We start from the raw sequence: 19695 nt of genomic DNA, 5'->3' as shown, positions 1-19695 counted from the left end.
GCAAACTGCTGCCGTGATGTTCTTGTTGTCTGGCTTCATACAGTGCCTGCCACAATGCTGGCTGGTTTTGAGGGAATAATGCAATAAATGTGTTTAATAATATTTTGGTAAGAAGCTGGTATGTTGCAAGTTGGCTACAAAATCACCCACTATTCATTGGACTTGGAAAGTAAAGTTCTGATGAAGACTCTGGAAGAAGCTGGGAGGCCATCAGTTCTCTCACCTTGAGCAGCAATTCAGAAAAGCCCCCACATGTTACCAGATACTGCAGTGTTGTAGCCTCTATAAAGAAATAATCCTGCTAATGATTTAAAAATGTGTAAGTATGTATAAGTGGAGTTGACTCTTAAAGCACCAGCTGATTCATTCACTCTTTGTAGGTATTTTATCAGCTTTGCAGCTCAGGCCCAATAAATAATCCTCATCCAGAGGATCATTTTTTTTTACTTTACTGGGTTGTTTTCCAGGTTTCATCTGCTGTTCTCAGCACTTGTTTCCTTTCTTCCTTTTGTAACTGGGGTGAGAGTACTGACACAAGAGGGATAGAAAGAAGTAAGATGGAGCTTTTGGAATAAAGTCTTCAATGAAAATACTGTGAGGACTGAAATTGCCTTGGTGATTTACTCTGGTGAAAGAACAAGCGATTGGAGTGCTTACTGTGACCACTTTTAGACATGTGATGCCCATGCAAACTTCCTTACACGCAGTAATATATCCCAGTACTGACGTTCCTTGTGTTTCTAGTTTGAGTATGTAGAAGATCTACAGATCAGAGCGGCGTATTTTGGACACTGTTTGTTGCATCCATTCTCATTGCTTCAGTCACTCTCTATCCTGATAGTGGAAGGAAGCTGCTGTGATCATTCATTAACTGGTTCCCCATGGAGGCTGTGGATGCCCCATCCACAATGGAGACATTCAAGGCCAGGCTGGATGTGGCTCTGGGCAGCCTGGTCTGCTGGTTGGTAACCCTGCACATAGCAGGGGGTTGAAACTGGGTGATCATTGTGGTCCTTTTCAACCCAGGCCACTCTATGATTCCCATGCTGTCCTTTTCCAGGAGTTGCAGTGCTGCACAATTCTGAGGCTGTCACCAAGAGGGAGAGGTGACATTTCTGTGATGCACACACGTGCTGTGGGCAGCTTGGTAAACGTCTCTACCCACACGCTGTGGGACGCAGGAGCTGTAACAAACTCAGTTTTGTTTTTTTTTGTTGTTGTTGTTTTTTTTTTTAAGCTGAAGCATGGATGGAAAAAGCCAGAATAAGAGTGCAGGCTGGCAGTTTGCTGGGAAGGGTAACAGCAAATTCGTTTTCCAAAATGTGGTGCTAGAAGAGACAAGAAATATACAGTAGGAAGGATTAGCTGCTAAGGGATCTCATCTGCATGACGAAGGAGGGGTACCCTTTTGCCTTAAGATTTTGTAGCTCTTAATAGAATCAGTAATTCCTTTTATAACATTTCTTTGTTACTGATGCTTTTAGCACTGCTTAATGTTTTATGTGATACAGGGAGATGGAACGTGATTTGTGCTCTGAAAAATAATTAGAAGCCTTTATCTGCAGCCAAGGCATTCTTACACTTGTGAGTGAGCCCTTCCCAAGTTCAAAATGGTTAAACTGCAGAGACAAAAAGAAATGCTGTAAAACCCAATGAAAAATGCAGCTTTGGGTCATTTTTAAACACTTCTGGCTTTTCACCAGTTCAGTGGAAATAAAGCCTTCAAAAACTTTCTCCAAGCCCCGTTAGTATGTGGTGTATGTGGGAAGAAATGATTTGCTTCTCCCATTGAGCCATGCGAATGAGTCCCGAGTTTAACTGTTTTTCAGGACGGCTTGAACTGTGATACTGGGACGAGAGCCTTTGTAATTGAAACTCAAAATCTGCTTGAAGAAAAGCTCTGTATAGCAACTCTCTTACATCATGGCTGTTATTATATTATGATTAAATGTAACATGATAACATAAAGTCAGCTTTTGCCTTAAACTGCCTGTTTTACTTGGCACTTGGACTGTTGTTGCTGGCCCGTTCTCAGCAAGCTTGTCATTTTCATACATCCTGTTTGCTTACCTTCAAAATGAACATCTCTTTAGGAAATCCTATTTATTCAAGCTCAGTTCACTTGGAGTGGGTTAGGGTTGAGCACGCTGCCTGGGGCGTGCAGGGCTTTGGTTCCATTATGCCACAGCTTTCCTCAGTTTCCCATTTTCATGAGCTGTTCTCTAGCTTGTTACAGTCATCAGCCATCTTCATATTGACTGTGAGCAGCAGAGGTCGTGGCTGAAGGAGGAACCCAAAGGATCGAGGGATCCCAAGAGCTTTAAGGAGCCCTTTGCACTGCTTCAGCTTTGGTCAGAGTTGCTGTGGCTTTCAGAAAAAACAGAATGGAGTGTGAGTGAGGGAAGTTGCTGTCATTTGCTGGGGACTGTAACACAGTGCTGAGTTCTCCCTTTTTAATTACATTGGTCTTGAATGTGCCTGTGGTATAGGTATACATATACATATGCATAGCCCAGGCTTTTGAGTGTTGTAGCTGTAATTCTCAGGGGAATTTTCCAGCCCTCCTTCCTTCTTCACATGCTTAATAAAGAGAATCAGGACTTTTTTTTCACCGTTGATGAAAATATCATCGTGATTTTGAGCTGAAAGGCGTAGGGAGGGAAGGCGTAGGGCGTCCCACGCTTTCCTTATTTAAAAAGAAAAAGTTTTATGGAGAGTGAGCACTGTGTTCGACCTGCAGAACACTTCAGTGCTGTTATTTTTAGTATCATTTGAGCACGTTATGCTGACCTCAAAAATATTAAACCTTGTGAAACTAATTTGGTTATCCAAGGCCCCACACTTGCTTATCTTCATCCTTTTTGATAAGGAAAATAAGGAGTGCCCTGGGTAATAGTTTAACGTTCTTGGTCAAAGTACAGGTGTGCTGTTAGAGAAATTGCTTTCAGTGTTTGGGATCAGAATAAAGGAAGCCTTTGATGTTGGCTTTGCTTGGGTTATTGGGTTTCTTTCTCTGAGACAGCATCCTGTGCCATGTCTGGATGCAGAAAGGCACAGAGTCATCGCTGTGACAGACTGGATCCAGAAGTTTGATTGTGTAACGGATGATCAGCAGCACCCTTAAAACATAAGGTGAAATTAGTGCTCTGAAAGGGGTTGAATTGGTAGTGCAGGGAGATGAGGTATGGCTCAGGTGGTGCTTTAAATTGTGCCAAAACAATCCAAACCTGCTGTAATAAAACAGCTTACTGTAAGAGAAACATTTTAGGAGGAGTGAGAGAATTTATTATCCTTTTTATTCCTTCCTACTTAATATTTTACAGGCAAATCAAGAGCAGGTCCTTGAGTGTATTACATTTCAAATTAATGGTATGTGGCTGTTCAGCTTTTATGCAGTTCATGGGCAAAATGGTGATTCAGAGAACGTGTTTTGTTGGTTTATTACTTAAAGCATTGCTTGCTTCCTTCTTTATTTTTCAATGCATGGGTAGAAGAGCTGGCTTAGGGCTGCCGGTGCATCTCTTCACAGTCCTGCTCTTCCTGTGAGTTCCAGGCTTGTTCTCTGTATTCAGTGTTCTGTCCTCAGAACGTCCAGCCCATGTCCTTCCACGGAAAGTGTTTCTGTAAGCCTTGGCAGGACCTGTATTGTTACTGGAATGGCTCTGGGAGGTAATGGTGCTGCTCCTGCTGCAATTGTTGAAGCAGATTGTTTTTGCAGTTCCTGTCTGCAGGAGTTCACTGCCTATTTTTTTTTTTTTTCTCAGTCACACCCAATGATCCATAAAGTTTATGGACTGAGATGTAAGTTCCATAAACTGAAGTTTGGGTGTGCGTTAAGGCGGGTGGCATTCCCCTGCTCCTTCTTGGTTTCTGTCCCCAAAGGAGATGGCAGCAGCCGTGTGCCCAGGTGTGCTGCACATGGCTCTGGTGCAAGCTGCCTTCGTGCTTCCAGCTCTGTGGTTTGAAGATATAAGGAGATACTTAAAAGAGCTCGTTAGTAAGGGAAATGGATGCCTATGAGTAGTTGTAGGCAAGAGCGACTGCTGAAGTGTCAAGCCTTTGGTTGCTTTGATTCTTGCGTTGAATTTTGCAGAAGTTTCAGCTCATTCTGTAACATTTTGGCAGGCAGGCACTTACCAGTCATTCTCAAACCAGAGCTAGAAGGAACAAACCCACAGCCTCAGCCAGGCTTCCTCTGAAGGCTGGAAATAATGCGAGCGTGCTCAGTTATGGCAGTTCCACCACCACTGTTATTCCCCCCACACACCTTTTTCTTCCTTTCCTTATTACTTAATGAAGCTAAAAATACTTGAAGCAGACCTTTCAGCTGTCCTGTTTTCCCTTTCTCTGGGGTTTGCTTTCATGCATCTGTTGCTTCAAAACAGGGCTTCTGCAGCGCTGTGCATTGCACATGTTGTACTGCTGACACTCGAGCTTCCCACTTCTACTGCATGATGTAGTGGTGACTGAATATTGTCATTGGATTTGCTGTTTAAGCCTTGAGAGACAATTAAAAGATTTTGCAGTAAGTCCTCATGTTATTACTGCTTGTTCATTTGATGCTAATAGGTGTGATCGATGCCATTTTCTTTCTGATTCTCAAAAATGTCAGTGAAGATGACAGTATCCTTGTAGCATGCTTTGAATGTGTTGAGTAATTTTGTGACGTGCAGTGCTTGCAGTTCTCACCTGGATGTTTGAAGTACACGTGTAACTAATAGGAAATGCTTACGGACTACTGATTAAAAAAGGCACAAGAAGCCTTATCCTTATGGTTACCTGACAAATACCTGAGAGTGGCACGTTTTTTCTGTGTCAGTATGGTGAGGTAGCGAGGAATCGTGACTCTCATGTCCCAGCACCTACAGGAATGACATTTTCTAAATAGAAATCACTGCATTACTTTGTTTAGTTGGTCCTAAAAGGGAAAATAAATGGCATTAAAGTTCTCTGCACACTGCGTGCTGTAGCAGCCTACTTGGATACACATGCTGATTCTCACAAGTGGTGAAGTAATGATGTGATGCATTTGTCTCGAATGTGGAAGCCTGTGGAGTAGGGTGGTGATTACGGAAGTATTGGTGGTGTGGCTGATGTATTTTGTGTAAGGAGAGAGCTGAGAGGGTCCTGGAGAGCAGCTGGGTGCATTTCAGTCTCTGCAATTAGCGAGAGGATGTAAGTGGGTGTGAGTGCTGAGCACGTCTCTGGGTCAGCGCAGCCCCGGAAACCACCTGTGTTTTTCTTGGTCTCTTGCAAATTAGAAGAAGGAAGGCGGCTTGTTTTTCACTGAGCTTAGGTAAATAAAAACGTATAGCATTTACCTCTGAGCCCTATAGCCGTTAGTGGAGACTGCATGTGTGTTTAGTGAAGCTCGTGTTTGGTTTCCTCTTGTGTGCATACTGTGAAGTCCAGTTCTTATTCCTTTGGAATCAGTGTGGGACTCTTCCCATTAATTTCAGTATTGTTTCCAGCAGATTCCTGCAATCTTAAGATGCATAGTTAGAAACAAAACATGAGAAAAGAATATAAATGAATTCCGATTCTAAGTAAATCTGGCTTCCAAGGCTAGCTGCTGCTCTTCTGTACATGCTGCTTGGTGGTAGTGGTCTTTATTGAACTCCTATGACTGTCCAAATTCTTCATTCCAAGTCACAGGAGGTGACAAGCTGGTAGTGACAAAGGGTGTTGGATGTGATTCTGGTAGAGTCAGGATGGTTCTGTTGCATATTTCCATGCTGGTAAGCACTCTTCTCTTACATCCATTTTACTGACCCATATACTTGTGCTGCGTTTATGGTGTATTTCTGCTGGACTGTGCTTTAGTTTTATTGTGCCTCGAGTCAAAGTGCTGCTTGAGGTCTTGGCACACGTATCCCTAGCTTACCAAAAGAGAGGCTGGGCTTCAAGATGCATGAGGTGCATGTCAGGAGCCATGAGATGTTTCTGAAGCATGCTTCTTCTAGGAATTTCAGTAGAGCACATTGGCAAGCCTGATTCATAACAGCTTCTGCGTTCATGTTCGGGGTGAGATGTTTGTGCTTGTTTTGACAACTTGTTCTTTACTCAAATTAGTGTTTATTTTTAAAAGGATGTGTAATGTTGTTTAGGACTTCTTGTAAATAAGTGACAGCTGTGAGTAAAGTTACAGCCTAGGTAAGAACATAAAGTGAAGGTAGCTGCCCGAAGGGATCAGTTTCATGTTACATGTGCAAGGTTGTAAATGAGCTGAATGCCCAACCTGTCATTTTCAGGTCTTATTTCTGTAGATAGAGATGAGGTTTTTCAGCAGTTTGCATTTTCTTAAGAGTGTAAATCACTGTGATGTTTCTGCTGTGCATAAGGTAGGGAAAGGTAGGAAAAAGCCTTCTGAAAGGATGTCATCAAGGGAGTTTTCCTACTTATTGAATCACTGCGCTTGTAAGAATCCCCGGAAATGCGAGAATGGAAACTCTCCTTCCTAGGGCTGCTGTCCCTGTTCCTTGTTGTGTTGGTTTGTCGTTAGAGGGTTACTGCTGGGCGTTGGTGTATCTTTCAGAAAAAAGAATTGAAGCATTTGTTTCGAAAAAAGAAAAACTCCTTTAAAGAGTTAAATGGACTTCACAAACAGATTTAAGGAAATGAAAGGTAGGTTGAATTTTGGGCCCACAGACCTGACAATGTCCTTTACTTCTAGTGTGTATGCCTTATTTGAGAGACATCTGGTGTTAACGATGGTACATCAATCAGCAGCAGAAAAATGTGAACCTTTTGACACCTTTCTGTAGAACAGCTAATCCACGTTGCAGCTCCTGAAGGCACTCCTGTGCTGTGTCTGTGGCAGCTATCTGCCATGTGGTGAGTGTTCTGTGTGCACCTTAAACCTGCTGGTATTTCAGAAAAGCTATTTTACAAAAACCCTAGCAGTCACCAGCAGGACAAGAGCTTCAGCGCTAGATTATTTTTCTGCAGAGGAGAAGTACCAAACCCACTCATAGCAGGATTGAGCTGTGAGGAAAACCTTTGCTTTCCTTAAATACATTCAGATAACCTTAGAGGCTTGTACCCGTCCAACCAGAAGGCTCAGGGTTAAGGCTTCTGATTGCATCCAGGTGCTCCTCCCATCCCTGCTCGCCTGGCAAGGCAGGAGTGGTAGAGAGGGGTCCAGGTACATGTGGTTACAGTGCATCTGTGTGCTGCTGCTACCCTGTGCTCCCTGGGCTGTTAGTGGGTGGCAGAGGAAGAGCAGCAGCCAGAGGGGGAAGGGTGCAGATGCAGTGAGAAGCTTTAACATCGAGCTTCCTGGCTTCTGCGAGAGCAAGTTAGACCCTTAATGTTATTTTAATGGATTGTTTGTTTTAATTTTTTAGTAAATATTTGAACACGATCCAGGCTTCAGAGGTTGCAGTGGATAAGAAATTTAAAAGCTTTGGTTCGAGATTACAGAAGGCTGCAAGAAAAGTTAAAGACATGGAAATGAGGATGGGATGACAGGCTGCTATTTTGCCACAGAATACGGAAGATTGTAAAGGGCTGTGAAATTGAATCCATGACCCTGGAAGTCAGGCTCAGTTTAAGAAGTGTCATGTTGGGGGGGAGGTTCCTGAAAGTCTCAGGATAAGTTGAGCTTGTTTTCCCCTTGACAGAGGATCTAGGATGTGGGGGGTGGATGTGTTTGCCATTTGCTATCTGTGTTTCATAAAATGCTGTACCATATACTTAAATAAGCCAGCAAAGGGACATGATTTTTTTAACAGAATTTCATGTTTGTATTGCTGAATGTCGCTTTGGACCACTTTACTGTTCTGTTCCTTGCACTGAGCTGCATCATTTGCTGCTAACGGGGGTGTGGAAAATACTGCTCTGAAACACGCATTGCTTTCTGCTGCCTTTCCAAGTGGGTGCTGCGAAACCGACTGCGTGGTGCAGTGTGACATTTCTACGTAAGAAACAGCAGAATGTAGCTCAGTGGTGGAAGAAGGTAGTTTTTTGTTCAGACGTTTCTGATTCATAAACCGTCTCTCGGCGAATGTAAACTTTAAATAATGACTAGGGCTGTGATTAAGTTGCTGTAAGTTTACTTAAGTGTTGAGTTATTGTCTGCGATTCAGTGATAGCGCGTTTAGGCAGAAAGATTGTGCAACAGGAAGTCGTGCTGCAGTTCAGAAAGGATTTTGGCAAGGCAGGGTTTGTGGGCTTTTTGCGGTCAAGGTCATTGGATGTGTTTGAGTTCTGGGGAAGCAATGCCGAGGTGCTCCTGGGGAGGGTTCTCCTCCTTGTTCTGCTGTGCTTTGGGGCTTCCTCTGCAGTGCCTTCTAGCTCTGACATTCATTTTAAAGACATAAGGGAAAATCAGGCTGCACTTTTGTGTGATTCACAGAAATTGTTATTTTAAGGAGTTGTGTTTTGCAGTGCTGTATTTTATGTTTTCCTGAGGCAGCTTTAGTGAGAAGAATGATTTTTGAGAGGGATGGCTTTTAATCTCGTTACCAGTTTGGACTGTGTGGGCTCTTCCTTTGACAGATCTTTTTGCTATCTCTGAGGGAAATCAACTGTGCCACATTTCTCCTCTTTCATCTTAAACATCTAGTGAAGTTGTGTATATTTTATGTACTTCAGCTTGGTTTCAAGCTTGTCATTGAAATCCTGCTTTACTCCTGATTAAGAAGATGACCATTAACATTTCACTTGTACAGCAAGCAGAGTTACTATATTCAGTATGAATAGGGCTTGCAATGTCATTTTTACATTTGTTTCAAAACATAATTGCATTTTATTAGTGCAGTTCATGTTTCACACCAAAATACGCAACGAGTCTGTAACATGCTTCATTTTAGAGTGCCTTAAAATAAATTAAAGATTGGGGTTTTATAATTAAGTTCCCATTAAAGAATAGCAAGTGTTCTTGAGATTGGTACGTAGCATTTGTATTGCGTGTTCGTGTTGCATTTTTGTCTTGTACCACACTATGAGCATGTGGTTTATTTAGTCAGTATGACTGTTTGAAGGTTGCGTGGCCATTTAGGGTTCAGGCATGTAACAGCAGACATAGGTTAGCAAGGTGCTGGCTTTCTATAAACAGTATGTAGGGGGATATTAAGTGCTATTTACTGAAATAATTGATAATTTGTTTTTTTTCTGAGCACCAGTAGCATTTCTAAGGATGTGTGTTAGAGTAGAGGGTAGGTATTGATGGATTTCCAGCAGAAAGTGCTTCTCATGAGCATTGCACCCATGGAACACTTGGGTGAATGCCTGTCTGCTATGGTGAGAGTGCTGCAGTTGTACTCTGGTTGGCAGACGTTGGGGCTGGAATGAGAAGAGAGCAAATGCACATCAGTGACCGAACACAGAAGGGTCAGTGAGGATCTGTTGTCCTTCTGTGTCCCGTCTGCAAGATTCTTTTGCTGTTTGCTGCTGGGTAAGCAATCTGAAATGTTAAGCAATTACATTCAAATTAAAGCTAGCTGTGGTTGCTAGAGGTGCCTCAGGTCAGTGGCAGCAGGGAGTGCAGCAAACAGGAGAAATTCCAGTGACCCGTGTTGAGTTGTTTTTAAGTACAAGAACTGTTAGAATAGGTAAAGAATGTAACTGCCAGCTTGTAGTAGGGCTGCTCACTGCAAAGATCCCTTTCCCCAGCTGCTGATTTCCTTCACATAGTATCCGGTGTGCAGAGCTGGGTCTTGCAGTGCAGATGGCAACTTCTTGACGCTGTCAGAGGTTTCAGATACAAGCATTTCTAGTGGGAGGAAGCTGAGGAACCTCACCCTGCTGCATTCATATTGGCCTAATTTGGATTATGAAGTAGGAAGCAACATTTTTAAATTCACAAGCAGCATCGTTTGCATTTGCACACAAGAATTATCTACCCTGCTTCGCTCTGCAGTGTTTAAAACTACTTGTTTTGAAAGAGGAAAAATTCATGTACTGTATTCTTGTTTTCATTTTTCCTTATCTCCTCAGGAAGTCCCTTTTTTCTACCCACGCTTAACTGCTTTTGTGTAAATGTAATGGTTTAATATTATTCCCTGGAGTACTTTTATATATTTATGGCATCCATACAGTGAAAAGATACCCTCTGAATATCTTGTTATGAGGATTACTTTTCATTTTAAGACTCCATAAAGAGGATATAAATGAAGCCTGTACTTTGAACTGTTTTTTTTTTTCCCTTTCCTCTAATGTTTAATGTATATTTATTTATCAACCTACAATGCTCTGAGTGTGTTGCTGGTTTAGGGATGAGCATTCTGCTCATATTTTTCCAGAGAACTTTCAGTGGTGGGTTAAGTATGATGCATTATATCATCAAACAAAATCGTTGTATAAAACTTCTGAATTGAAGCAGACCTACATGGATTAGCACTAAGCATGTATAGTTGGACAATGGATCTTCAGTAAATACACATTTTTGCTGCTGTAGGCTTTTTTTTTTTTTTTCCAGTTAAATTTTAGTAGGAGCAGATCATAGTCATATGTAAATTGAATGTTCAGCTCCCTACTGAATTGCATATAGAGCTCCATAATGTACAAGCCTGGGCAGGATCTTTCTCACTCTTTCTGCAGCTCGTAAAGGTGTGGAATCCAATCAAAATACAAATCTTGGCTAAGGTTGCATAGACACTTCTCAGCAGAGCAGTGAGAGTGTCCTTTTAAAACACTGTCTTATTCCCTTAGCATTTTCAGCCACCTTCCGTTGTTCAACCTCCTGAGCCTCTGCTGCGTTTTTTTCTTAGTGTGAGAGATATTTTTTTTTACTGACTGTAGCTTTTGTTCCTGTTTTTATTAGCTTCAATCCTTGAAATCTTTTTCTGCCATCAGAACAAGCAGGCTAGCTATAACCTGTTTCTATTACATTTCCGTGCTCGAATAACTCATCTTCTCTGTTCCTTTGTAGGCATTCGACCTCCGATCATGAATGGGCCCATGCACCCACGCCCGTTGGTAGCATTGCTGGATGGCAGGGATTGTACAGTAGAAATGCCTATTCTGAAGGATGTAGCCACAGTGGCATTTTGTGATGCTCAGTCTACACAAGAAATTCATGAGAAGGTAATATTACAACAATAATTCTGGTGTTTTAGAAAGCACAGATAATTTAATGATTACAGATACGGTGTTTTGTGAGCGATGACAGTGTCTGAGATGTTGTGGTTGGGTTAATAGTTAATTACCTTGGTGATTTACTGGTTGTTTATTAGAAGTGATGAACAAAGATAAAAAATGTCTGTGTCAGAGTATGCTTTCTGTGCAGTGCATCCTTGGCTGGGTCTTGTGTGTATGCTTACCAACTGAATTAGATTTGGGGAGAGCATTTATCTGGGAAAGCTGCATTACGTGATGTTTTGAAATGCTTCTTGGAAACACTGTTGCTAAGCTTTCAACTAGAAGGCCAAATATCAGTATTGAATTGGCTGTGTGAAGAACTTTCAAACTTCTCTGCTTAGCCAACTGCTGGCTTAGAAGATGTGTGCACTGTGAATTCATGCTGGAGTTTCAAACCAAAGGCTAACCAGAAATTTATTTTCTAAAAGAATTTAGAAATGCATTCTAACTGTAAATTATCCCAGAAACGTGTGCCTTTCCTGATGATTTGGAGACGTGTAGAACAACCAGTGGTTTCTAATGCTGTCGAAGGATTTCTCATTTTCTTAGAAGCATCCTCATTTTTTGTGATGATAGCTAAGGGTGCCAGCTGGCTTGTGTACCTGCATGGTCTCTTTTGAAGGCTTCTTTCAGCATGAATACCTAGCACCTACCTCAGATCTTTGCTGCTCGTCAGACAGCAGAAGAGTGTTCCCACAACTGTATTTCTGCAGAGGCAGAATTAATTTTGATGAAGTTATTGTTGGCTATTAGCAGAGAAAGCCTCAACTGCCAAGTATTCCTTTACCTGATAGAGTGAAACCTACTTTTGTGGAGGTAAAAACTGTAATGAATTTGGTGGCAGAGGAGGTCAGCTGGATCTGTTCCAGATGAATTTGTTCCCCCTCTCCAGTGAAGATTCATAACAGATGAGTACAAATCCAAGTGTTAACATACAGGCTTGTTGCGTGTCTGCATCCACTTCTGCAAACAGAGCATGTGGTTGTGTGTACTGCTGAGCATGCTTCAGATATGAAGGCATTACATCAGCTGAACTGAATTGCACCAATAAGTTTGCTTCTCTATAAAGATATTGTTAAGCTTGTTCTATGCTAATTATAGTAACCCTCAGGCTTGTTATTTCAGAAGCTTTTCACTAACTGTTTTAATTGCTTATTTACTTTTCATTTTCTTATATAGCTTTGTTTAAACATTTTAGAGCCTGGTATCTGTACATGATGGAAGATTTAATCTTTTCTTTGACTTTCTTATAAAGCCAGCTACTTGTATAGAATATCAATACAATGTTTTCCTTTCTGTTACTACGTGAGTAGTTTTTTTACTGTAGTCCTTTTCATGTCAGCATGTTTTTTGGTGAGAACCCACCAACAAACTCTTCAGCTTCCAACTGTCTAAGAAATATATTTCTATCCTGAAAAAAAGTTTCTGTTGTTAAAACTTCTAAGATTTTTAAGAGCTATGGTTGTATATTTTCTTTTTTCCAGCATTAGAGGATTAAGAGGTTTTTTATGCTGCGACAGCACAGCAAGCTAAAACAGCTGGTTCTCATGTTTCAGACAAAAATAAGAGATTACTCTCCTCTTGTAAAGCCCTGTATTCCTTGGTGGCTCTCTGATGCAGATTTGTTCCCCATACAGGAATGTGCTTTTGTCAGAACAGTTGTCTATAATGATCTTATACGTTGTTTTCTGCAGCACCGGTACTGGATTAACATTATTTTGAACTCTTATTCTGTTGTGACATTCTATTTTGAGAGAATAAAATTTTACTGAAACCTAATGCCAGTGTTATACATTGAAAGAGATCAGTGTTTTTGCTGTGTGTACAGCCAGAAGTGTTTGCTGTTGTGGGAAGGGAACCTAAAAGTAACTGACTAGAGAACAAATACAAACAAGCAAGAACATCCTTGTGTTCATCAGTAATTTTTATTTTTTTTTTAGTATTTTTTTCAAGTCCATTTGTAAAGGTTGAGAAAGGCCTTTTCTCTTAATTATGCATCTCAAGAAATGGAATATAATGACTTATTTCTGTCTATTTTTCATCATATTTAAATGCCTCTTTAATTTTATTCTTTTCCTGTCTCACACCATCAGAAATGTGGCCCGTGGATAGCTGGGTTCTGTTTAGAAGGACTAAGTAGCACATGAAGAAGAAACAATGTCAATGCTGTTTCACTCTATTAGTAAATAATAGCTGTCTGCTCTTCAGGTGAGCACTGACAGCTGCACCACCTGTACAGTGCCCTACTTTGCTTACAGAAATCCACTCATTTATTTTTAATGCATCAAGACTGGGAATTCCTGAGTGACATGACTGCTTTTCCTTAGAAACACCAAATGTTTTCCCTTATCAGTGATGTATAGTAAATGAATTATGGAGGTTGAAAGTCTGTGTATCTCAAGTTGTAGCTTTGAAAAAGAAAATAAGTGAAACTTGATGAGTAATGCAGGTAATCTTTTGCTGATCTTTATAAGTATTTGTATTTAGTGCATAGGCTAAAGCTTGCTTCCATTGTTTCTTATATTAAAAGAATTCATTCTTATTGAACTCAATAATGTGTAAAGTTTTCACTAGCAACCAATATGTTGTCAAGATGCAGATTTTCATTAGTCCGAAGTGTGATGCAGTCCTAAAACATTTGGGTTTGCAGTTTGTGTTCTGCCAGACAATAAACTTTTGTGACAAAAATCACCAACCCTCATCCATGTTCAGATTGGTAAAGTAATATAACATAGATCAGTTCATGAAATGCAGAGGCCTGCTTGCTTTGCATATGCAAAGTGCTCACTTTTCACTTCAGTTGTTTGCTTGCTTTGGAAAAAAAATGACCTCTTTGAACCCATTTTTAGAGCTGTAGTGAAGAAATATCTGTATTTCAGTACTGCCTGTCTGATGCATTGTTTGGAAATGGTGTTTTAATGAATGTAATCATTTTTTTCAGGTGAAGTTTTTTTTTTAAATCAGGAGTTGCCTATTTAAAGCAGTATTTAAAATGTTTGTAGATTTATAATGCACATTCCTGGCTGTTCTAAATGGCACTGCCTTGTTCATTAACATATATTTGATAATGGATGTTCTTTTGCTAAAGACCATTGTGAAGGAAGAGATGACAGAACTCCAGGAAAAGACTCAGTGCTGGGAAGAATAAAAGGCTGCAAAAAGATGAGAAAGCTGTGGTTTTCGGTGGCTTCCATAGCTCCCTGATGGCAAGGAAGTGAGGAATCGGCAGTGAAAGGGAAAACATACTGGAATCCAGAGGAGGGATTTCTGTTTGAGAGAGTTTGAGAAACAGGATGATGGCTTAAATACTGTGTTTAAAAATGGCTGGACAGGAGTGGAAATGGAGAGTGCAGAAAGAGGGATTTGTGTGAGATTGGGAGACAGCAGTAAACTGCAACCTAGATGGTTTGTGTTTTTTCACAGACAAGCTGAGGGATTTTAACACATGCAGGCAGTAAGGAGGAATAGAAATCAGGATTTGGACGCCATTTGTACGGATCAAAAGCAAGATGCTAGCAAATATTGTGTACCTTCATTGTGTGTGCTAATCGAGTTTTCTTCAGATAGGTTAGTGTGCAAGTTTAAGTTCTGTAGGGATTTCCCTCTGTCGGAGAACTTCTCATTCTCTTTTTATGGCTAAAGAATTAGCAGTATGGAAAATAAGTAGTTTGACTTTAAGCAAGTCACAAATAAAAAAGCACACGTATTAGAATTCTGCTTCACCTCAGGTCAAAGCTGTTGTTACTGGTGCTGCTGGTTGAAAAGCAGGCTGGGTGGTGTGGGTATGTTTCATTGCTTTGAAAAGGCTGCCAGTGCTGACGTGAATCCTGACTTTTACTGAGAGTGACCCAAAGTACTGCAGCAACTTTGCAGCTGAGGACATTTATTACAGTTCTTCAGAAGTTACATGTGTGTAGGGATTTATTGATTTTTTTTATATATATATATTTTTAAAAAATTATTTTTATTTTTGCCACTCCTCATCTCAGTAGAGAAGGTGGTTTGTGTTCAGGAGTGTTGGTAGGTATTTGTATCTCAGGATGCACCAGTCATCTAAACTTTCGGCTTCTAGGTGCTCTCTTATTATAAAGACTGTACACAATGATGTGAAGTTGAGCATTTTGTCAGTCAGACTGTATCATGGAGAGCTGGTGGTGATTGGGAACTGGGTTTTCTCACCCTCTCAGGAGACTTCACCGAGTCATTTGGGGTAGAAATTCACTTCAAGATTTTGGTGGTTTGATTTTTATATATATTTTTTAATTTTAATAGAGATCATATTAATATCAGTTGAAGTTAGTACTTTAAATTGTTTTTATTTCTTCTACAATTAATTGTTTAAATTTGCCTTTTCAGTTTTCAACCTCAGATTGCTTCCAAGTAGCAGTTTTGTTCTACCATAGGTTTTCGTCCAAAAAAAGCCACCAAAAAAATTAAGCACAAAAATATTAGCTTGTTTCCTTCTTCATTCCAGGCTAACCTGCTTTTTTGCTCTCTCTTTTGCCCTGTTCTCTCCTTTTGTCTCCCCAAATCCCTTTCATTTGAGTGGTTTACTATTCTTTCTCCTTTCACGGCAGCTTACACAGCCTGCACTTCTGCTTTTTGTAGCCTTGCTCTTTCCCTACTCTTTCTTTCTGTTTCTTTACCTTGGAGTCATCACAGGCTTGAGCACACCTTTGAGGTTTTTGTGTTACCTGAGATTTTTCAAGTTGAAATTCTTTGGTCTTCAGGCTTTTCCTGACTTCATCACATAGGGGGAGAGAGAGAGAGAGAGACAGAGAGAGAGAGACAGAGAGAGAGAGAGAGACAGAGACAGAGAGAGAGAGAGACAGAGAGAGAGACAGAGAGAGACAGAGAGAGAGAGAGAGAGACAGAGAGACAGAGAGAGAGACAGACAGAGACAGACAGAGACAGAGAGATACACACGAAGTGCACTTCCTAGCTAGAAGGAGCTAAGCATAAAAATAATATGCCAACTCTGGCAATAGAAGTGTTTAGTCCAGCAGAGAAAAAATAAAGGGATCCCTGCAAACTCGAATGAAAGAGACAGAAAGCACAGCTGATTACAGATGACCTATAGAGCAAAATGTATATGCTGTGGAAAGAGTCTGCACGTGTTTTGTTTTTTTCTTTTTTTTCTTCTTCAATTCTGTGGTTTCCTACATCTTCAGTTAGAAGGAAAGGAAAGAAGGCAGGAGGTTGTTTTGGCTGGATGTACTGCTTCTTTCAGGTGCCCAGTTCCTCAGAACACTGAGGAAAATGCAGTACTCAGCTGGAAGTCTGAGTGGTAAAGCCACACTGCAGCCTTACAAGGGTTAGCCTTTAGTAAAGCTAAAACACCTCAAATTCCTTGAGCTCTGCTCAAAGCACAAACCAAAATTATCTTTACAAGAATACTATGTTTCCATATTTCTATTGTAAATGAAAACATGTATAAGTTGAACTTCCTGTTTGGTGGAGTAGGACCCGGTGTTTTCAGTCGCTCATCTGTATAGGAATGAACTGTAGAAGCGTTTCCAGTCAGTACCATTATTATCTAAGATTGTTTCAAAGAGAAGCTGAAGAACTTTCATAATGCAACAAATGTTTGGAAACTGCAACAAATCAAACACGCTGCTGCTGTTCAGATGACTGCTTGATTTGTTTCTATTTTATTAATGGTAAAATAAGATCATTTTTGCAGCTTCAGATTCTTACCCATTTAGAAGTGAAGCTGTAACTTTGCATTTGCACCATCGCTGCAGTTTATATTGATGATACATTCCCAACATTGCAGTTGTCCAGCAGATTACATTTTCAATGTATGTGGATTAAAATGAAGCTGTAATGTATACTTGGGAATAAGTTGATGCTTAGGAGTTAATCCACTGAAGATCTAGGGAGACTGCTTGAATGTACCTTGAATCAAATTCCTTATGAAAGACTGAAAGAAAAATGAGAAAATGAAATCCTAAAAACCTTTCTTACACCTAATAGAACAAAATGCTACCTTTAGTATTTATTACAGTAAAGTTGTATAGAAAATTGGTGTTTGTATTCAGCGACCTTTCTGCCAGATTTGTCATTGGTAATGCTGGAGGTCAAGTGCAGCCTTCGCAGCAAGATGGCAGCACCTGCAGACAGCCGGAGGGCTGCTGTGCCCAGCAAGCAGCCTGTATCGATCCTACAGGCAGAGCAGGCTCTGTCATGTGCGCAGTTAGCAGCAAGCATCTTACTTCATTTCCTGGTACTGGATCTTTACTAAGGATCACTGGGGCTTGAAAATTGCTCATGGTTGTTAACGGCTTTTTCTGACGCAGTTCTGTGGGTTGATGCCTTGTCATCGGTGACTTTCATGATACAGTGATCCTCTGGTGAAGAAGTTTGATTCATCCTAGTGTCTGACAGACTTGAACTGAAATGCTACACAATTCTGTGATGTTAATAGAGTATACAAGTTAATGCATAGAAGTCTTGATAAAAAGATCTTTCATTTAAAGCCTTTCTTGCCTTCCAGTTCTAGAACTCCATAATCCAAATAGCTTTGTTACCACATTTCCAGCTTGCCAGTTTTCCCATGTGCTGTACAGAACCATAGCTACAGACCTCTTTCTCTTTACCTTTGTCACCTGAATAATTCAGGTGGGATATTAGGAACAAAATTCTTGGAAAGAGTGGTGATGCATTGGCAAAGGCTGCCCAGGGAGGTGGTGGAGTCACCCTCCCAGGTGGTGTTCAGGAAGTGTGGAGGTGTGGCACTGAGGGACATGGTTAGTGGGCATGGTGGGGGTGGGCTGATGACTGGGCTTGGTGATCCTTTTTAAAAGGAATTTGCCTGCAAGTTAGACATTTACATACAGTTGAGTGTATGTGTATCTATTTTTAAAAACTGTATTTTATAAACTGTAAATCTACTGTCATATTATGTGTATACTAGTAGTTCATGTTTAGTTATACTGCATATATTGTTTCTATACTGCATATATCCTATGGTTCTATATTTGTAGCATGTTTATATGGGTCTTAGAGTGTTTTTGGGAGTCTGTAAGTAATGTTTATGTAAATGTTTTATACTTATTTGTATTTGTGTAAGATGTAAAGCAAAGTCATAATGTTTAGTGTCTGAACTAGTAGCACTGAAGTTCAGTAGAAGACCATTAGGCAGTGTCCTGGTGAAAGTGTGTTCCATGAATTGGATGTGTTACTGACAGTGATGCTGATTGTAGGAATCAAACGTCAAGCTGATGTCTCATAAATAGAAACTGGAACTGAAGAGCAGCACAGACTGATGATTTTAGGGACCTGCTGACTGCTGTTTGAGCACACAGGGTTATATTTTTAGTTTTAAATGTCTTTGTTTTGCATGGATCCTTCTGTTCTGATGAGGTTTTTTTGAGCAGTTAGAAGCCTCCTGCAACTTTCCCCTAGAATATTGACTATGAATTTCATGGATTGCTGCTCCTCTGCAAGTCAAGTAATGCAAGGCCTGCTCAACTTAATTGAAATACATTGTCAACCTAAATGTGCAAAAGTAACTTTTGATGACATTGGAAGATTTAACTGGGGATGACACAGCAAGCTTCAAGTCCAAGAAATGCAGTATCCTGTCATTTCTAGAAGCAGATGGAATGTATCAGTTCTGGTAATGATTTCTGAGAGGTCTTTTTAAGAAATAACGCCGTGCTGTCATTCTGTATTTATTTTACAAATGTCTTTTGTCTATGCATTGAAGTAGTTTGGCATTTTATGTATTGTGTTATGTTTTTGTGATCTGGATTGATCTGCAGGCTTTTGAGACCAGTTTTTGTAGAATTCGTGTACGTTTAGGTGACCAAAGAACAAAATGGCTTGCTGTTTTATTATTAATATTTTATAGTACTCTTACGTTTGTTTGGTAAAACACTCAAGATACTGAGCTTTTAATCAAATAATACGAGGCATGTATGTTGTAATGGTCGCCGTGTAGTATCTGGTATGATGGCTAAAATAGCCTGGTGTCGAAATAAAATGAAAAAACTGAAAGGGAAACGTTTAATAAGGATTTGAACCTTCAACATTCACTACTGAAGATCTGTTAAATTCTTTGAAGTAGAAACGTTTCCTACTACAATGTCAGCAGTTCTCTAAGCTCCTTGGAGAGGTGGCATATTGTGAAAGCAAAGTAGTCATTCTGAGGTTGAAGAACAGCAAAAAGACCTGTCCGAACAGTTCTGATTGGAAACGATGTCAGCTCACTGAAGAGGGTATGAAAAAGCCTTTCAGCAAGTTTTCTGTAGCTTCACCTGGAAGTAAGTCAGTAACTGAGGGCAGAACAATAATGCAGATAGCTTCCTTCTGTCACTGAATGATTATGAATCCAACTTGTGTCCTGTTTCAACTTTTATCTCAGATCCTTTCTTCCCAAAAAGGCCAACTGTCATCAGATGAAAGCAGAAAATGGCTGCTGAAGGTACGCAGCTACCTCTGTTTGTGCTGTATCAAACCTTGCCTGTTTTGTTTCCATGCAGGAGAGCTTAAAAGAGTATTGTCTGACTGCCACGTACCTGAAATTTCTAGCATGCTTGTTTATTACATCTGTACTGCAAATTGTCAGGGGTTGATTTTCTTTCTTTATTTATTTATTCTTTTTTGTAA

The 19695-nt window shown here is 40.4% G+C and overlaps 1 protein-coding gene across 3 annotated transcripts in view; it reads left to right on the top strand.

Annotated features, from left to right (window-relative positions):
* The window catches only part of CTBP1 (C-terminal binding protein 1), a 166282-nt gene that overhangs the window by 117965 nt on the left and 28622 nt on the right, over positions 1 to 19695 (top strand). For all 3 annotated transcript variants that reach the window (XM_042812076.1, XM_042812075.1, XM_042812077.1), the window contains exon 2: positions 10874 to 11028. In XM_042812076.1, coding sequence (XP_042668010.1) covers positions 10874 to 11028 — 155 coding nt within the window. The remainder of the gene's footprint in view (positions 1 to 10873; positions 11029 to 19695) is intronic.

Source organism: Centrocercus urophasianus, unplaced genomic scaffold, assembly GCF_019232065.1.
Source record: "Centrocercus urophasianus isolate 14NV4802_14NV808 unplaced genomic scaffold, USGS_Curo_1.0 seq_13, whole genome shotgun sequence".
Classification (NCBI taxonomy): domain Eukaryota; kingdom Metazoa; phylum Chordata; class Aves; order Galliformes; family Phasianidae; genus Centrocercus; species Centrocercus urophasianus.
Note: the sequence above shows the minus strand (reverse complement) of the source record. Positions and strands in the feature narration are given on the sequence as shown.